Source organism: Staurois parvus, unplaced genomic scaffold (genome assembly GCF_062004578.1).
Source record: "Staurois parvus isolate SC_StPar_1 unplaced genomic scaffold, SC_StPar_1.0 ptg001095l, whole genome shotgun sequence".
NCBI lineage: Eukaryota > Metazoa > Chordata > Amphibia > Anura > Ranidae > Staurois > Staurois parvus.
Window position 1 is genome coordinate 623258 of NW_028318891.1, and position 19200 is coordinate 642457.

Genomic DNA, 19200 nt, shown 5'->3' on the forward strand with positions numbered 1-19200 from the left:
TGTGTATGCCGTGACATGCCGTCACATGATCGGGAAAGGTCCCGATCGAAAGAGGAGATTGGGACCTTTCCGTGAGTACCGGACGTGTGCTGGGAGCGCACTCTCAGCACACATGTTCTTTTTTAATAGAACGCAAATGTGCGGTCGCTCGGGGTCTAGGCCCAGATGCCAGGAGGCCGCACGTTTGCATTCGGCCGGCGTGAAGAGGTTAAAACTGTTATCTCTTCTATGTGTTACTATGAGTTTTTGTCTTCACAATTGCTTTATACTTTGTCATGAAAATCTTTAATAAAGACAGGATATACAGAAAAAAAAAAATAAATAAAAAAATAAAATAAAAGAAGCTCCACTTGTATCCCCATTGGTAGACCCTTCTCCTTCGGGGCCTTATGCAGCTCTACAGGGAGTATACCCCCGTCCTCTGCTCATAATCTAAACCAAGGGAAGGCAACCTTAGAAGGGTGGAGATCTACCTGAACAACACTGGTGAAGTCAAAGATCACCGGGCACAGTGTCCTGTTCGGGCCGGTTCACACCAGAATGTGGTGCCAGTAAGGCAAATCACGTGCATTTCCAGCACTGTGTTCAAAACAAACTGCCTTTGTGATCTACTGCGCGTGCCAATACATTGTTGACCCCAAACGTACATCGCAAATGCAGTGTGTTTGTGGGCACAACATCGCATGGGACTGCAGTATCATTTGGCATGATTTGGCACCGTGCATTTTTGAATAGCAGTGCATGCACTATGTTTTGTGCAGTCTGATGAATGAATGGGCTGCAAATTTGCACCGCACTCAATTGCACAGAAACGTGGAGCAGGCTCCTCTGAAAAGCAGTCTGCATGTGGAGTCTGATAGGTTGTGAGGAGGCGATATGTCACCTCTCCGCCGCCTGGTTTAAACCTACAGTGGTTGTACTACCAAACTGCAATTCCGTGCATTGTGCAGCAATTATAGGTTTAAATCAGCCTCTTCACCACCTATCAAACAACTTTAGATCACTATTTTGGAAGAGCATGTGTAAACACCCTTAGGGCTTGTTTACACGTGAGGTTGGGGTTGGTAAAACCCTGCAGTTGTGCTGCGGTTTTACCTTCCCCAATCCCTACCCCCTTTAACTGCAGAGGCAGCAGCCAAAGGTATACAAATGCTGCATCAGGAATGATACCCCTTGTCACTTTTGGTGAGCGCTTCTGCCAGCCAATCTCAACCAATTCAAGTAAATGAGGCCACTCTGCAAGTGCCCCACAACTGCGCGCATCTGTGGGGTATAAAGGGTTAAAGCAGATACTGAGGAGGCAATACAACACCTCCTCACCATCTGCTTTAACCCCTTGGTTGCTGTACTGCACAAGGTTGCTTGAATGGGTCATGCTGGGCGGGTGCTACACCCAACAAGAATGAAAGGGTGTATAACTCATGCTGTGGCCAAAACATGGGGGGAAGGGGGGGATAAAAACATGGCTGAACTTTGAGGTTTTACTGCCCCCCAACCGCAAATGTAAATGAGCCCTTACTGTCCTGAGGCCCCTGTGGCTTTCCTGCGCTTTGCCTTAGACTTCTGTGATATCCTGTGGGTTTGCTGCGCTTTCAGAAGTCACACCAAAACTTTTGCTGCTCTCGCATTGAGCATCTTTTCTGCAAATTATTAATCCATTTGTATTCTCTGCATGATTGTGAACTGAGCTCTTATGAGGAATCAAATGGCTATATTGTAGCCACTTCAATCATTATATGTCCAAGCACATGGCATAAGTTGTTGTCATTTGGGTACAAGACCTCGTGTGGGCCATTTGTCATTGTAGGCAGACCAGATATGCAGGTAGTATGATCACGAGAGGTTAGGGCCATGTGTGTGGGGCAACAAGGTTGTTCCATTTTTCATGGGATGGGTGTGCATTTGTCTCACTACTTGACCTCTGGAAGGTTTTACCCCTTTCATGATCGGGACATTTTTGCTATTCAGCACTATGCTGAACAATATTTTTTACTTTGTTATAAAACATATCCAATAAAAAAAATCAAATGACTTCATAAATTTAGGACACATTTTATTATGCTACATGTCTTAAGTAAAAAAAAAAAAAAAAATCCCAATAAGTGTATATTAATTGGTTTGTGCAAAAGTTAGAGACTACATACCATGTTATATATACTGGAATTTATGCACTATGACGCTATACTGGTAATGGCGGTGATCAGCAACTTATAATGGGACTGTGACAGTGTGGCGGGCAATCTAGCGATGGATGGGAGGTACACTAACTGATATCAATAGTGACACTAATACAGCGATCAGATATAATACAGTACACTCTTACTGTACTAATGGCACTGGAGGGGAAGGGGTTAACATCAAGGGACATTCAAAGGGTTAACTGTGTTGAACAAGTGTAATATGTGCTGTTTTTACTGAGAGATTTGGCAGCCAGATCACTGCTCGGTGTACAGAGCCCTGTATTTGTAAACATAGGACTCTGTGCTGTGATTGAATACAGCCGATCAGCAGGTCTCAGCCATAAATCATTGGCCGGGACCTGACAAAATCCCGCTGTGTCCAACCGCAGCATGGGTTAGCAGGGGGCGCGCTCATGACCCAAACCCGGAAGCAGGTCCGTAATATTTATTTGTCTGAGCTTGCAGCTGCCGCCCGGTCACAGTAAATCTACTGTGACCAGGCACCAAGTGGTTAAATTATATATGAATGTATTTTTTATTTCATAAACATTAATATTTGCAGTTCTGATGGGTTAAGTTGTTCTGTGTTGTATCCACAATTCTGCTCTGTTTATAGATCTTTGGTATCGAGTGGTGATAATTGGTCACACGCTGTGGGATGAACACCCCAACCTTTTGAAAGGGGGTCCCATATTTTTCTTTTATTTCTTGTATATAAGGATTGTCCCTAAAATACCCACAGATTAGCTAATGTCTTTGTGAGAAAGATAAGAATTTCTAAAACCAACCAAAATCTGAAACTGTATACATTATGACTCGGCCAACAACAAGGAAGCAGAGCGGTCGGGATTAGATAAGGGAATGCCAGCATCCAATCACCTTGCATGAGACAACAAAGCCCCAGCATTCACACAGCGTCCAATCAGTGTATGTGAGATAATACAGCCTCAGCACCCACACAGCATCCAATCACCTCCGCATCCACACAGCATCTAATAATTGTGTGAGCTAATGGGACCTTGGAGCCCAAACAGCGTCCAATCATGTTGTGTGAGATAATAGGGCCACAGTACCCAAGCAGCATCCAATTACCTTGTGTGAGCTAACAGGACCTCAGCACCCACATAGCGTCCAATCACTTTTTGTAAGAAAATGGAGCTTTGGCACCTATTGTACATAGCATCCAATCACTCTGTAAGATAACGGCATCTTGGTACCCACACAGCATATAACAACCTTGTGTGAGCCAACGAGACCTTGGAGCCCAAACAGCATCTATTCACCTTGTGTGAGCTAACAGGATCTCAGCACCCATTTAGTATCCAATCACCTTGTGTGAGCACACAAGATCTCAGCACCCACATAGCATCCAATCACCTTGTGTGAGCACACAGGATCCCAGCACCCATTTAGCATCCAATCACCTTGTGTGAGCACACAGGATCTCAGCACCCACATACCATCCAATCACCTTGTATGAGCACACAGGATCTCAGCACCCACATACCATCCAATCACCTTGTATGAGCACACAGGATCTCAGCACCCACATAGCATCCAATCACCTTGTGTGAGCACACAGGATCCCAGCACCCATTTAGCATCCAATCACCTTGTGTGAGCACACAGGATCTCAGCACCCACTTAGCATCCAATCACCTTGTGCGAGCACACAGGATCTCAGCACCCACATAGCATCCAATCACCTTGTGTGAGCACACAGGATCTCAGCACCCACATACCATCCAATCACCTTGTGTGAGCACACAGGATCTCAGCACCCACATAGCATCCAATCACCTTGTGTGAGCACACAGGATCCCAGCACCCATTTAGCATCCAATCACCTTGTGTGAGCACACAGGATCTCAGCACCCACTTAGCATCCAATCACCTTGTGCGAGCACACAGGATCTCAGCACCCACATAGCATCCAATCACCTTGTATGAGCACACAGGATCTCAGCACCCACATAGCATCCAATCACCTTGTATGAGCACACAGGATCTCAGCACCCACATAGCATCCAATCACCTTGTATGAGCACACAGGATCTCAGCACCCACATAGCATCCGATCACCTTGTGCGAGCACACAGGATCTCAGCACCCACATAGCATCCAATCACCTTGTGCGAGCACACAGGATCTCAGCACCCACATAGCATCCAATTACCTTGAGTGAGAAAATAGGGCTTTGACACTTACACAATCCAATCACTCTATGTAAGATAACAAGGCCTTGGAACCTACAGTGTCAAACCAATTGCCTTTTCACAACCAAATGGTGTGTATATCACCCTCTTATGCTCTGTTCACACCAATGCAATTTTTTTTAGTGCTTTTTGGAAAAATGCACTACAGTCCACTTAACATGGTTTCCTATGGAACATGTTCACATTTATGCTTTTTGAGATGCTGCGTTTTTGGACAGGGCCAGGGACTTTTTTAAAAGTAAAAAGCAGCATTTCTGCTACAATAGAGTTCAATGAAGAAGCTGATAAAGTGCATGGTAGTGTGTTTTTGTAGTGTTTTGCATTTTTTATTCTGCCCCGCAACTACAAAAAAAAATAAAATAATGTCACTTTAACAAAAAAAAGATGAACAAAATGTGAAACGCGGTAAACACGTCAAAAACGCATATAGAAACGCAAAACAAACTGCAAAAAGCTCTGGAGAAATCATCAAACACAAAATACATATACCGTATGTGAACCAAGCCTTAGGAAGCCTCAAATGAGAACTCCACTTTCACTAAACAGCAGTTATAATGTATATAGTTGGCACAGGGGACTTTTCTCTTTTTAATGATTTTAAAATAAAAGTTTACATTTCTCTTTCAGTCTGTTGCCATTGTGATTTTTTTATTTTTTTTTATAACTAAACATTCAAATATCACATCCCAGTATGACTGCAACTCAGTACACAGTGACAAAACACCCTCCAATAAAAAAAAATCTCCCTTCTTGTTTGGGTGATTAGTTTATTGATTTTTCTTTTTTTTTTTTTTTAAGTCAAACTGCAGGCATCCTCTACAAAATAATTTCATTTTTGGGGAGAAACTTTCTTGCTATGGCTGATCTGTTTCTACTTACATGATCAGGTGGTAATAACAAAGGCAAATCCTCCAAGTCAGCAGTCAGTTGAGTAAAGAATAGCAAACAGCAATCTTTTCAGAACAGGAACCGGTATGAATAGGCAATTAAGTTGTTAAAGCTGAACTCAGGGCCGGCTAATAATTATGACCCATACTTCCTGTCCATAAACCCACTGCAAATGTGAATATTTAACTTTTTAAACCAAGCTATTTTTTTTTTTAAAGTAAATTAAATTTTAAAAGTCTGTGATGTCAATGCTTTGCATTAGAAACCCTAGATATTCCTGGGCACCTGCGGGAGGTATCAGAGCAGCCCCCACTGTCCTTCCGGTCCCTTTGTAAGGCCGCTGTAACAAACTACAATTCCAATCATGCAATGGGGCTTGTAGCCAGTATGTAGCTGTAAGACAGAGTACTAAAAGGAGAGAAAACAAGTAGTACAAAATACCTCCTAACGCCCCATAAAAACAGGTTGTGATGAGAATGAGAAAGTAAAAACCTACGTAGTCCCATACACACAGCCCACCGAAAAAAGCAACAATCCAGGAAGAAGCTTGTCAGAAGCTCCCAGGTACTCGGTATTACCAGGGCCTATAAGCGATAAGACAGAAATCGCTCAAGTGAAGTAACCAGAAAAACATTTTATTATAAAAAAAATAATAGCAATTCCCATGTAGGCTGACAATGGAGCGCCTGCGAATAGAAAACCATCCACCATAGCTGGAGCCTGCGCCGCCATCCCCTGTTCTGCAGCAAGAGATGCAGCAGGTGAGGGCAGGGAAGGTGCAAGGACCTGTAAGGAATGGAGGTAACAACAGTGCACCCTCTGCTGAGCAGTAACAAGAGCTGTCAGGTCAGCAACTATTTTCAGGTGGACCTTCTAGGTGAAGTGTTTCAAGGGTAAAACCCTCTTTTCTAAGCCTCAGTGCTTAAAGTGATTCTAAAGCCTAAAGGTTGTTTACGTCAATGCAATTTATGGATTAAGGTAAAAAAACCTTCTTTGTCAAAAGGGCCCTCCCCCCCCGTATACTTATGCAGGCCATACATGGTTCGAATTCCGAATGATTTTTCATCCGAAAATTGAAAACATAGTTTACTCGGTAATCCAATGGTGCCATCAATGATTTCGAAAATTGGCCGACCAAGTCATAAAGTTCACCCCATATAACAGGCGAAACTTCAGTTCTTTCCAGGTCACGGCTCATGCGCATATTCTTTTCGGAAAAACGTTCGTACGATTTGACCATCATCAAGTCCAAAATCGGTGGTTTTTCACAATTTTTCCAACACGCCCGATCACCGAAAAGGGGAGGAACCACGAAAATAGACCGGTGCCATTGGCCCACTAACAGAGCGAAAATCGGCCGATTATTCTTAAGTCCGATTTTCGGATGAAAAACCATTCTAATTTCAACCCATGTGTATATATATATCTATCTATCTATCTATCTCCCATTACAGACTGTTCTGCGAGTGGGCATTGTGTGGCACGGATAATAATAAAAAAAAAAAAAAGGATGGATGGATGGAACTCTGCTTTAGCTTCCAAAGAAATGTTCTAAAAGACGGGGGTCAATCCTCCCAGGGAGACCAAGAGTGCATGTAATTAAAAGCAAGAGGGATACCAAAAATACACTATTCAGGGAGCCAATCAAGAATATAGATAACTTGAAATTGGACCTGGCCTCAAAACTTCCCAGCGCTGTTTAGAAAACCAGAACGTCAAGTGAACAAGTCAAGTGAAGTGAAGCAGCTTTCTATGGGGGCACTCTCTGAAGAGGAGGAGCCAGGAGTGCCAGTGGGGGATTCCAGAAGAAGAGGATCGGGGCTGCTCTGTGCCAAACCATGGCACAGAGCAGGTAAGTATACCATTGTTTGTCATTTTTTTTTTTTTTTTAAATGAAAGCTCTACAAATCACATTAATGGGAGTCTATCAATCGCTTAAAACAGGTGTGATTGGGCATGACAGACCAGAAGTCTCCTGACCTGTCAGTCAAAATGTTAAGTCATGGTGGAGAAATGAATTGACAGAGCCCTTATTATGCATGTTTCTGGCAGTGATGCCACAGTGGCCGCCACGCTGGATTATTTTCTGTTGAAGGTGAGCAATGTCATTTCTAAAGCTGCTTAACATTTTGTGCCCAGAGCTCAGCTTTAAAATCCCTGCAATGTATTTGGTTCATGAAGAGGGAGTTGCTTTTTTTTGTCAAAAAACCAACGTAATACGTTAAGATGAGTAGAGACACTGAATGGTGCCTGGTCATGTGGGTGTATGGTGCAGTTGCCAACCGATGTAGACATACATGCAGCCTGTGGATACAGGAAGGGAAGCCACCATATTAACCACCAAATCCAGGAAAGATCATCTCTGCCACTAAGGCCTTTTTGGGTGAAATGCATCAGTAAGGATGTTCTGGGCAGGGCTTCTGTGTAATCTTCCGGAACAATAAAGTTTTACAAGAGGCTTGAATTATTGGAAGGCAGCTTCTCCATTTACCATTGACTCGTGAGAGGAGTAAACAAGCTGCACCCCTCCAACACCTGTGTCTACAGACATGGTCCTACTCCTTAGCAGTGGTAGCTTCTCCTGTTTCCAGCCCAGCAGATCAATATGGTCCCCAGTTTGACCACAGCCATCTAGGTCACATGACCACAGTCTGCAGGAACATGACATGGTGGATTCTATAAGGCCACGGACTTCAGGCAATGGCTGCAGCCTTGTATCGTCTCCAGAGACCGTGGCGCACACTTGCAGTGCAGCGGTGAATTCGCTATATCACAGTCTGAGTGGTATAACCCAATTCACTGTACTGCCTACATCATGACAGGGAAGATTTCTTAGTTGTGAGGGGGATGGTTCGGATACATTGATAGGCAATTAGTTTCCAGCAGGACGACGGAACGCCATAAATCAATTTTCCGTGGCTGTACGCCGCCCTTCTGTCTGAGGTCAGGGAGTGAATTATAAACAGCGTCCATGAAATTTTAATAATGCTGGAGACCAGACTCCACATGCAGGACAATGAGGTCCCGCGCTCCGCCTGACAGCAGATGGTACCCGGCACGTGGCACCAGGTAACAGACACCGTTTGAAGAATAAGAGAGGCCTTATTAGCACAATGGATTGTGAAATCCCCCCCAAGCAACCCAGACAAACACAAAAGGCGGTAATGAGATTAGGAGCCATTATGGGAATGGCAACACTCTGCCAAAAATCAATATTAATCCTGTTACTTCCTGACACTCACCAGCTGAGGTGTTTACAGCCAGGCAGTGCTCTACAGTGTTTTAACTCCTGCTACTCCGTACATTTTCCACCTCCACCCAAAACACTCGGGAAAGTTAAGTCATCCTATGGATCGTTTTTACGTTTTGGAAACCCTAGTTTAAAATTATGCCCCTCCCACAATAGGGAGATATCCTCACAGTAGTCTGTGTCCTTACCCCACCCAAAATGGTGAGATCTCCCAACAGCAATGCATGTCTCTGCCCTTCCCAAGGGGTGAGATTTCCCCCCAGTTTTGTGTCTCTGCCCCTCCCACAATGATGGGATTTCCTCGCAGTTGTTGCATCTCTGCCCCCCCACCCCCCACCCACAATGGTGAGGATTTCCCCCCAGTTGTTGTGTCTCTGTCACTCCCACAACGATGAGATTTCCCCACAGTTGTTGCATCTCTGCCCCCCCCCCATTGATGTTATTTTCCCCAGACGTTGTGTCTCTGTCCCTCCCACAACGATGAGATTTCCCCACAGTTGTTGCGCCTCTGCCCACCCACAATGGAGAGATTTCCCACCCGGTTGTTGTGTCTCTGCCCCTCCCACAATGATGAAATTTCCCCACAGTTGTTGCATCTCTGCCCCTCCACAATGGTGAGATTTCCCCCCCCCCCCCCCCCCGGTTGCTGTGTCTCTGCCCCTCCCCCATTGATGTTATTTTCCCCAGACGTTGTGTCTCTGCCTCTCCCACAAACGATGAGATTTCCCCGCAGTTGTTGCATCTCTGCCCCCCACAATGGTGAGATTTCCCCACAGCAGTTTGTGTAGTTCATATTAAGCCCCCACCCAATCCACAAAACTCTGTTAGAAAGTTAAGCTGTGGGGTAGTTAGGTGTCACTAACAGACATGTTCTGAGCTATAGATACAGCCCAGCAGGTGATCAACCCCTTGTGTAACCTGCACTGTCCAGTTTCCTCTCTCCCACTCAGTAGATGAACTGTGCCTGCCTTACCCAACTGTCTGACATCCTATGTGATAACCTACATCCTAAGCAATCCGATGTACCAGAGATGAGAGAAGGTGCCAGTTACCTGCTGCAATCCATCAGTGACACCTTCAACCTTCCTTCTGCCAGCCCCAAGTCCTGCAATGTCAGTGTCCGCTCCTCCTGCTCCTCTGTTGGCGGATGCACCTGATATGGGAAAAACGGCTTGTACCTGTCGAAGAAGCAGAGGAAGCCAATTATGGGGGAGATACGAGCAAAACGGCAACAAGACTTTCTAGACAGATTCAGAAATCAAGAATGATTCAGTTCAAGATCTGCTCCAGGCAGAAAGCATGAGCCTTCACTGACTGCAAATGGCTACAGCTCGCTGCCTGACCACAAAGCATTTTCATTGCCTTTTTCAGTATTTTGGCACGGCACACAATAACCAAACAATCTGTGTTAAATCTGGTGAAAAAAAATAAAACATGTTCTATGCTAGTTTTCAGTCACATGACCACTATGCAGTTCTCAAACTCTGCAGGGGCAGGACTACACTACGGGGGGATCACATGTACTGAGCTGACAGCAAGATTTCCTGTGGGAGCCAGAGTCAATTAGGCAAGTATGGTTCCCTGTGATGTGGGCAGGTGAAAGATAGGAAGCTCATGCTGTGTGCAGGATAGACCATGAATGGGAGCAAGTACTGGGGGATGACAATGCTGACACAGCTACAGCAGGCTATGAATAGCGTTGTCACTTTATAATAAGAAGATAAAAGAAACTATTATGATTAACAGGTATTTTACATGAATAGTTAACCAGTTGTGAAAAACGAAAGGGCAGAACTACTTCTCACTTTTTCACAGTAAGCCATTGGTGAAATACTTGCCCCCCCTCCCCCCCAAATAAAAAAAATACTTAACGGAGCCTGGTCTCGATCCAGTGCTGCGCCTGTCTGCAGCGATCTCTCCTCTCTCTCTGCGCTCACAGAGGCAGCAGTGGGAGCCATTGGCTCCTGCTGTTGTCAATCAAATCCGAAAATCAGACAGCAGGGGGCGGAGATGAGCCACACTGTGTGTGTCTATGGACACACACAGGAAGGGCTGAATCACTCTGTGTGTGTCTATGGAAGCACACAGAGTATGGCTAAGCCGCACTGTGTGTATCTATGGAAGCACACAGTCCCGCTATGGGGGCAAAGAGAAGAGGAGAAGCCAGAAGCGCCCATGGGGGACCCCAGAAGAAGAGGGTCGGGCTGCCTGAGTTGGCAAGTATGACATGTTTATTGTTTTAGACAAAAATGAAAGCTTTACATTTATATTAAGGATTACCTGCACTGAGCTACTGAAGTCCTACCTTATATGACTGTTGTTACAATATTATTCCAACAAGTTCTAATAGCCACCCAATTTGTGCTCCACCGGATGCAGGAAACCAAAAGGCAGATACTGACCTGTGTAGGTGGGCTTCCTAAGACTTTAAAGTCCAAGTCCCCCCCCCCCCACTTAACATGTAACACACAGTCCAAAAGTGTAATGTGTAATTTGTTATCCTGTACATCTTCTCATGTGACCTCTTATGGATATTTATGTATTCTCAACATTCATGACAACCGAGGCACCCGCATGGATGATGTCGAAACATCTTCAGCGCCCCAAAAGTCCAGCTAAATAGGACCATTGTCTGGGATACATGGTGATCTTTTGCATTATCATATGATGGTAATGCACATTCTGTTTGGCGCATTCCCAAGGAAGGATTAGCAACTCATATTTCACTGTGTTTGGATTTAGATTTACTGATAGTAATGTATCAATAAATCCTGCTGCGATCCTGTGGGTGGGATTCCGGTGGAACCTTTGGAAAACCTCCACCCGCATGCACCATGTTCATTCTGATGAGTCATATACAGATATTCCAGATATAGGACGTTACAGACAATATATGATAGTTTATAGTCAATTTTATGTTTTGGGCTTTTTTAGATTTTTAAACTGATTATTAATTCATTTTTACATTAATTTAAAACAATATACATATATGCACTGGATCAGGATAGTAATTCCAGGTTCTAAGCTGTACCTGATCTTGTAGCTAGGAAGGTGAGCTGATTAGGGGTAGCGGTATCAAGGACTGGAGCAGATGGGGTGGCAGCATACAGGTTTGGCACAGCAGTAGCAGTATAACAGGCAGGGGGTAGCAGTATAACAGGCAGGGGGTAGCAGTATAAACAGGCAGGGGGTAGCAGTATAACAGGCAGGGGGGTAGCAGTATAACAGGCAGGGGGTAGCAGTATAACAGGCAGGGAAAGCAGTATAACAGGCAAGGGTAGCAGTACATTGAATAGGAGAAGTGGTATACTGGTTTGAGGTCTCAGTATTGTAGTCATATTTTATCTTGCAGATGGGGGGAGGGTAAACTGGTTAGCGGTAGCAGCTCCAAAGCTTCTAATCCACCTGAACCTGTAGTATTTGAAAGGTGACCCAAGTTGAGATAAAGGGAAGGGGGGGGATCTAGTACAGGGGTTTTGGCCATACCAGATCTTGTAGTTAGATTACCTGGACAGGGGTGATAGTGAATGGAGAGGGGTAGCAGTACAAAGGTTCGAGAAGGTGAACTGGTTAGGGGTAGCAGTATACTGGATTTAAGTGCTCCAAGCTGTCAGCCATACTTGATCTTGCAGCTGGGAAAGCAGGCTAGGGTAGTAGTCCACTGACCGGGGTGGCAACATCGGAGTTATGACCTTGCTTGATCTTGTGATTGGGGAAGGTGACCCAGATAAGGATATCAGAACACCTGACAGTAAAGGGGAAAGACTGGGGGGGATGACCAGTGCTGGGGTTCTGGCAGTACCTGATCTTGTAAAAGGTGACCAAAGTAAAGATAATGGTACAGCTGACTATGGGGGGGGGGGGGAGAACTGTGCTGTGCTTCCAGTGGTACCCAAAGTAAAGATAATGGTACAGCTGACTGTGGGGGGGGGGGGGAATTGGGCCGTGCTGGGGTTCCAGTGGTACCTGATCTTGTACTTGGGGAAGGCGGCCTGGTCGCTGGAGAGATCTAGCAGTACGCTAGACAGGGATAATACCACTATTCGATACTGACAGTACCACTGTTCAGGAGGGTGAACTGGTCAAGTGTAGCAGTACACCAGATGGGGGTGGCACTGTAGCCAATTTTGTAGTTGGAGAAAGGGGCCAGGCAGCAGTGCCTAGGTTTGGGTCATACTTGATTTTGTGGTTGGTGAAAGTAAACCGATTAGGGATATGGGTACATCAGATAAGGTGGCAGTGCCAGGGTCCTGCTCACACAATCTTGTAGTTGGGGAAGGAGACCTGGATTGGGGTAGTGGTCACTGAATAGAGAGTGATACACCACATGGGGGTGTAGCCATTCCATGGCTCTGGTTATACCTGATCTTGTAGCTGGGAAAGAAGACTCAAACAGGTGTAGCAGTACACTAGATAAGGGTAGTGACATGCCTGAAATGGGAGGAGGGCCATAAGGGGTTCCTACAACGCCTGTTCTCGCAGTTGCAGAAGGTGCCCTGCATAGGGGTAGTGGTCACTGGAGAAGGATGGCAGTAGGCTGGAAATGGATAGTAGTACCAGGGTTTGGAAAGGTGAACTGGTCAGGGATGGGGCTATACCTGATCTTGTAGCTGGGGAAGGAAACCAGGACTGGGGTCAAAGTCACTAGGTAGGAGTAGCAGTACTTGTAATGGGAGTGGAAATGACAATGTTTTGGGTTGCACCTGATCTTGTAATTGGGGAAGGTGAACTAATCAAGGGTGTCAGTACACCGAATGGAGGTGACAGGTTCAAGTTGTACCTAAACTTGAATTTGGGAAAGAGCCCAGGGTAGGGGACACAGTCACCAAGTAGGGGTAGCAGTACATGCGATGATAGTGGCAATGCCAAGGTTTGGCCACACCTGATCTTGTAATTGGGAAAGGTGAACTAATGAAGGGTATCAGTACACTGATACACAGCTGTAGCCATCTTGTAGTTGGGAAAGGTGACCTGGATGGGGTATTGGTACAACAGATGCAGGTGGCAGTGTTCTGGCCGAACTTGATCTTGTTGTTGGGGAAGGTGACCTTGATAGGGATAATGGTCACTAGAGAGATTTGGCAGTACACCAAACAATGTCTACTGTACGGGGGTTCCGAAAGTTAAACTGGTTAGGGGTAGCTGTACACCAGACAGGGGTGTACCTGATCTTTCAGATGGGGTAGGGGGTCACAGTACATGTGACAGGAGATTTTTTTCCATATTAATCTTTTCCTTGGGGAAGGTGAACTGCTCATGGGTATCATTAAACTGAACAGGGATGCAGCACTGGGTTTTACCTAGCCCTAGGCCATACCTAGCTTTGTAGTTGGGGAAGGGGGGTCAGAAGACGGGGGTCACATTAACAACAAAGGAGAAAAAACACATGCAATGGGAATGGAAGTAGCAAAGTTTTGGCTCTATTGGATCCTGTAGTTGTGGTAGGTGTTCTAGATGGGCAGCTGTTTTACCAGATAGGGATGTTGGTGTTGGGGTTTCAGCCATATCTGATCTTGTAGTTAATAAGGTGAACTGGTCATGGGTATGGGTACACATGAAGAGGTATAGTTGGGGAAGGAGGTCGCAAGAGGGGGTTGCATTCACTTGATAGAACTAGTAATACATGCAATGGGAGTGGAAGTGCCAACGTTTTGGCTGTACCGGATATTGAAGTTGGGGAAGGTAAACTGGTCAGGTGTATAGGTACACCAGAAGAGGTGACAGGTTCCAGCTGAACCTGATCTTACAATTGAGGAAGGTGACTTGGTTGGACAATTGGTAAACCAGGCGAGGGTGGTAGTGCTGGGATTCCAGTCATATCTGATCTTGTAATTGGGGAAGGTGACCCTGATGAGAAATTGGTACACAAGATGGGGGTGGTAGTGTCAACTATACCTGACCTTGTATTTGGGAAAGGGGGTTAACAGTACACCAGAAAGGATGGCAACCCTGGAATTTTGATCTTCCTGTAGCAGAAGAAGTTGACCCTAGGGAGAAAGGGGTATCAGCATACCAGGTGGGGTAGAAATGCTGGGGTCAGCCATACTTGATATTGAAGTTGGGGAAGGTGAACTGGTTAGGGGTAGTGGTATATCAGATGTTTTACCCATACCTGATCTTGTAGTTGGGGAGGGGAGGTGACCCTAGGGAGGAGATATGAGTACACCAGATGGAGATGACAGTACTGGGGTCAGCCATACCTGGTCTTGTAACTGGGGAAGGCCAACTGGTTAGGGGTATCAGTACACCAGATGGGGGGGGTGGTGTTGGGTTTCAGCCATACCTGATCTTGTAGCTGGGGAAGGAAAACTGGACTGGATATTGGTATATCGGATGGGGGTTGGCAGTGCTGGGGGGTCAGCCATACCTTATCTTGTAGTTGGGATGGTGACCCTGGGGGGAAGGGGTATCGGTACAACAGATGGGGGTGGTAGTGCCAGGGTTTTGGCTGTATCTGATCATGTAGTTAGGGAAGGTGGACTGGTTAAGGGTATTGGTATATTGGATGGGGGTAGCAATGCTGGGGTTTCAGCCATACCTGATCTTGAAGTTGGGGAAAGTGAAGCAGTTAGTTATATCAGTACACCGGATGGGGGGGGGGGGTCAGCTGTACCTGATCTAGTAGTTGGGAAAGGTGCCACTAGAGGGGAAGGGGGAAAGGGTATCAGTACACTGGATGGCGGTGGTAGCGCCAGGGTTTGGGCCATACTTGATCTTGTACTTGGGAAAAGTGTCCCGGGGGGGTGTATCAGTACACTGGATTGAGGTGGTAGTGGCAGGGTTAGCCATACCTGATCTTGTAGTTGGGGAAGGTGGACTGGTTAGGGGTTTCAGTATATTGGATGGAGATGGTGGTGGCGGGGTTAGCCATACCTGATCTTGTAGTTGGGGAAGGTGGACTGGTTAGGGGTTTCGGTATATTGGATGGAGATGGTGGTGGCGGGGTTAGCCGTACCCGATCTTGTAGTTGGGGAAGGTGGACTGGTTAGAGATATCAGTATATTTGATGGAGATGATGGTGGTGGGGTTAGCCGTACCTGATTTTGTAGTTGGGGAAGGTGGACTGGTTAGAGGTATCGGTATATTGGATGGAGATGGTGGTGGCGGGGTTAGCCGTACCTGATTTTGTAGTTGGGGAAAGTGGACTGGTTAGAGATATCAGTATATTTGATGGAGATGGTGGTGGTGGGGTTAGCCGTACCTGATCTTGTAGTTGGGGAAGGTGGACTGGTTAGGGGTTTCAGTATATTGGATGGAGATGGTGGTGGCGGGGTTAGCCATACCTGATCTTGTAGTTGGGGAAGGTGGACTGGTTAGGGGTTTCATTATATTGGATGGAGATGGTGGTGGCGGGGTTAGCCATACCTGATCTTGTAGTTGGGGAAGGTGGACTGGTTAGGGGTTTCGGTATATTGGATGGAGATAGTGGTGGCGGGGTTAGCCGTACCCGATCTTGTAGTTGGGGAAGGTGGACTGGTTAGAGATATCAGTATATTTGATGGAGATGATGGTGGTGGGGTTAGCCGTACCTGATTTTGTAGTTGGGGAAGGTGGACTGGTTAGAGGTATCGGTATATTGGATGGAGATGGTGGTGGCGGGGTTAGCCGTACCTGATTTTGTAGTTGGGGAAAGTGGACTGGTTAGAGATATCAGTATATTTGATGGAGATGGTGGTGGTGGGGTTAGCCGTACCTGATCTTGTAGTTGGGGAAGGTGGACTGGTTAGGGGTTTCAGTATATTGGATGGAGATGGTGGTGGCGGGGTTAGCCGTACCTGATCTTGTAGTTGGGGAAGGTGGACTGGTTAGAGATATCAGTATATTTGATGGAGATGATGGTGGTGGGGTTAGCCGTACCTGATTTTGTAGTTGGGGAAGGTGGACTGGTTAGGGGTATCGGTATATTGGATGGAGATGGTGGTGGCGGGGTTAGCCATACCTGATCTTGTAGTTGGGGAAGGTGTGCTTCTTGCGGATCACCCTCTTCAGTTGGTTGATGATGATGGAGGTGAGCTGTGGCATGGGTCGTCCCTCGAACTGGCTGTGGACCTGGAAGTCTATGAGTGGCTCCTCTAGGAAGCAGACTGACCAATGACTGAAGGGCAGGCGGCTGAGCACCAGGCGGACTCGGCCCTGTAGACGGGCCAGACGGACGGCCAGGAAGGCAGATTTCCCGAACAGCAGCTCCACATCAATGGCCAGGCGGAAGCCTCCGGAATAGTCCAGCTCCAGCTCGAAGCTGAGCTCCGGGGGAAGGGATTCCGCGGGGGAGGGTCCCAGGGAGAGTAGGCGGATCCCACTTACCTCAGGCACTGCCTCCCCCAAGCTGAGTTCGCGGACACTGAGCCCCTCCAGCAGGCGGCCAGCTGTACGGGACAGCAGCAGCTCTTCCAGCTCCACCCGGATCTTGCGAAGCATCCAGCGGCGCAGCTCAGCCGTGTCCCGGAGCTCCCGAAACAGGAAGAGGAAAATGGCATTCAGGAAGTGGCAGCTCTCTGCCCCGGCCTGGCCAGACACATCGTCCTTCAGGGGGGGCCCAGAGGATGGGGGAGGGGCCCAGGCCGGCCGCCTGTACACTGACAGCAGCACCAGTACCGTCAGCAGACAGCCGGCCAGAGCGGCCAACACCAGAGCCAGCACCATCCCGGCCCGACACTGCGGCCCCGCCCACACTGTACGCCTGGGGAGGAGCCGCCCGATCACATGACCCGTTCACCCACTCTGTACGGCCTGAGGAAAGGGGTCACATGATTCCCACACAGCATCCTTACTGGAGGAGAGCTCAAGAGGGCGGTGTAACAGAGCCCAGTTGACGTCCCTATCAAAAGGAGGGTGGGGCGCTGGATATCACATGACCCGCTTCCTGCAAGGTCACTGGAGGGGAGGCCGAGGACCCGGAGGTCAGCTGATCCATCCTACGCTCTGTCACCGGAACGCATACAAGGAGGTCGGAAATTGTGCATCAGCTGACTTCAACTCTCATTGGCTGGAATTGTGGAGAGGCGGATCAACAGGACTGATTGGTGGAACCGGCGGGGTGACTCCCGTGACGTTATTACGCACCGGGTTTAGGACGCCCGGTCTCCATATCTGAAGCATAGGTCTGGGCGGGCCGAGCAACAGACGTCAGGGGACGTGCTGTCATGGAGATACGAGAAGCGGCAACGTTGAGTGCGCATTCCCGTTCGTGTGCGCGCAGCGCGTGTCAGACCGGGAAAGCCTGAGGGCGGTGAATGAGAGGGAGTGGCCTGTGCCTGGAGGGGCGGGGTGTGCAGGAGGTGGCTGTCCCTCCTTTGTACGGACAAGTTCATGCTGAAAAGTGCACTCCGGATACGATTTGACTTACAGTTCACATCCCACGTGGTGCGGGCAGTTTTCATGCAGGTTGCCATGTTCTAGTATGGTTCTGTGCAGAAAAATGCAGCTTGTTCTACTCTTTTCTGCATCGGAAACTGGAACTGACTGCACTGGTGTGAACCAGGGCCGTTGGAATACATGGAAACACCGTGCATGCGTTTTTGATGCAGAAAAAAAGTGCACTGAACTGCATCTAATGTGAACTAGCCCTGAGGCTTTTCTGCATTGCGTGTTGCGTTGCATTTATGTTGCGTGTTTGATGCGTTTTGGTTTCCTTTTCGTTTTTTAAAATTTTTCTTATTGATTGGCAGATTTTAACGGCAAAATGTATAAAAAAATGCACTACAAGCTTTTCTGCAACATTCCCATTGATGTCTATAGAACCAAAAATGCAACGTTTTGCGTTAAAATAAGTCCTTTAGCCCGGGGTCACACTTGTGCGGTGCGGCACATCGCATGTGATTGATGCAGGAACCGCACTGCACCCCTCTGCAGATCACATGCGAATTGTGTGTGTTGCCATTTGAGTCATACATTGTGTATATCTCAGATCACACCCGATCCGCACCAAAATAGCACTGGACCCTTTTTTTTGTCCGTAGCAGAATCGGATCACCTGGGTGTGAACACTTATGTGATCCGATTCTTCACATCGCACTGCGTCTTGCAGACCAATTTTGGGGTGTTAACTCAACATACACACCCGCAGCAGTTCACATGAACGGTGCGATTCTGATACGGTGTGAACTCTGCACAGCATCAGTGTGAACCCAGGCTGACCCTTTCCAAAAAATGTACTGGGTGAAAACGCGGAGATCATGTGATATGGACTGTACACTGCAGGAAACGCAGAGGTGTAAACCAGGGGTAAAGGGAGTTGTGTCCATGGTAACTGACCCACCCTCTCCCCACATCCACCCAATGATAATGTGGAGAGTGGAAGGGCAGACCGTCCACCTGTGTCCCCGTTGGGGAGAGTCACTCCTTTATTTGTTCTGGTGTCACTAAATGGGATGGGAAGTCCACAATGTCACCAGAAGGGAAATAGAGGGGAGAGCTGTTCTGGTGACACCAAGGAGGGATTTCCTCTCACTTCCTGTTGTGTCTCAGGGACAGGAAGTGGAATCTCTCCAATGGAACCCAAGTGACAAAAAATCCGACCAAGAGAAGGAGATCAGAGGATGTGTTCAGCAGAGGATCCCGCAATGGACACTCCTCATAGTGCAGAATAATCACCATCTCCCACCCTTGGGTAATTACCCCCCCCCCATTTTATTCCCCTGCAGGTAATCCTTTCCTCCCAGCCCAG

At 47.2% G+C, this 19200-nt stretch overlaps 1 protein-coding gene across 1 annotated transcript in view; it reads right to left on the reverse strand.

The window, feature by feature from the left end:
* PDZD8 (PDZ domain containing 8) overlaps window positions 1-17216 on the reverse strand; it is a 53233-nt gene extending 36017 nt beyond the window's left edge. Inside the window, exons 1-2 of the mRNA XM_089658796.1 lie at window positions 16474-17216; window positions 9587-9712 (exon numbers count right to left, since the gene is read on the reverse strand). Coding sequence (XP_089514922.1) covers window positions 9587-9712; window positions 16474-17177 — 830 coding nt within the window. The 5' untranslated portion in view covers window positions 17178-17216. The remainder of the gene's footprint in view (window positions 1-9586; window positions 9713-16473) is intronic.
* Window positions 17217-19200: the final 1984 nt, after the last annotated feature.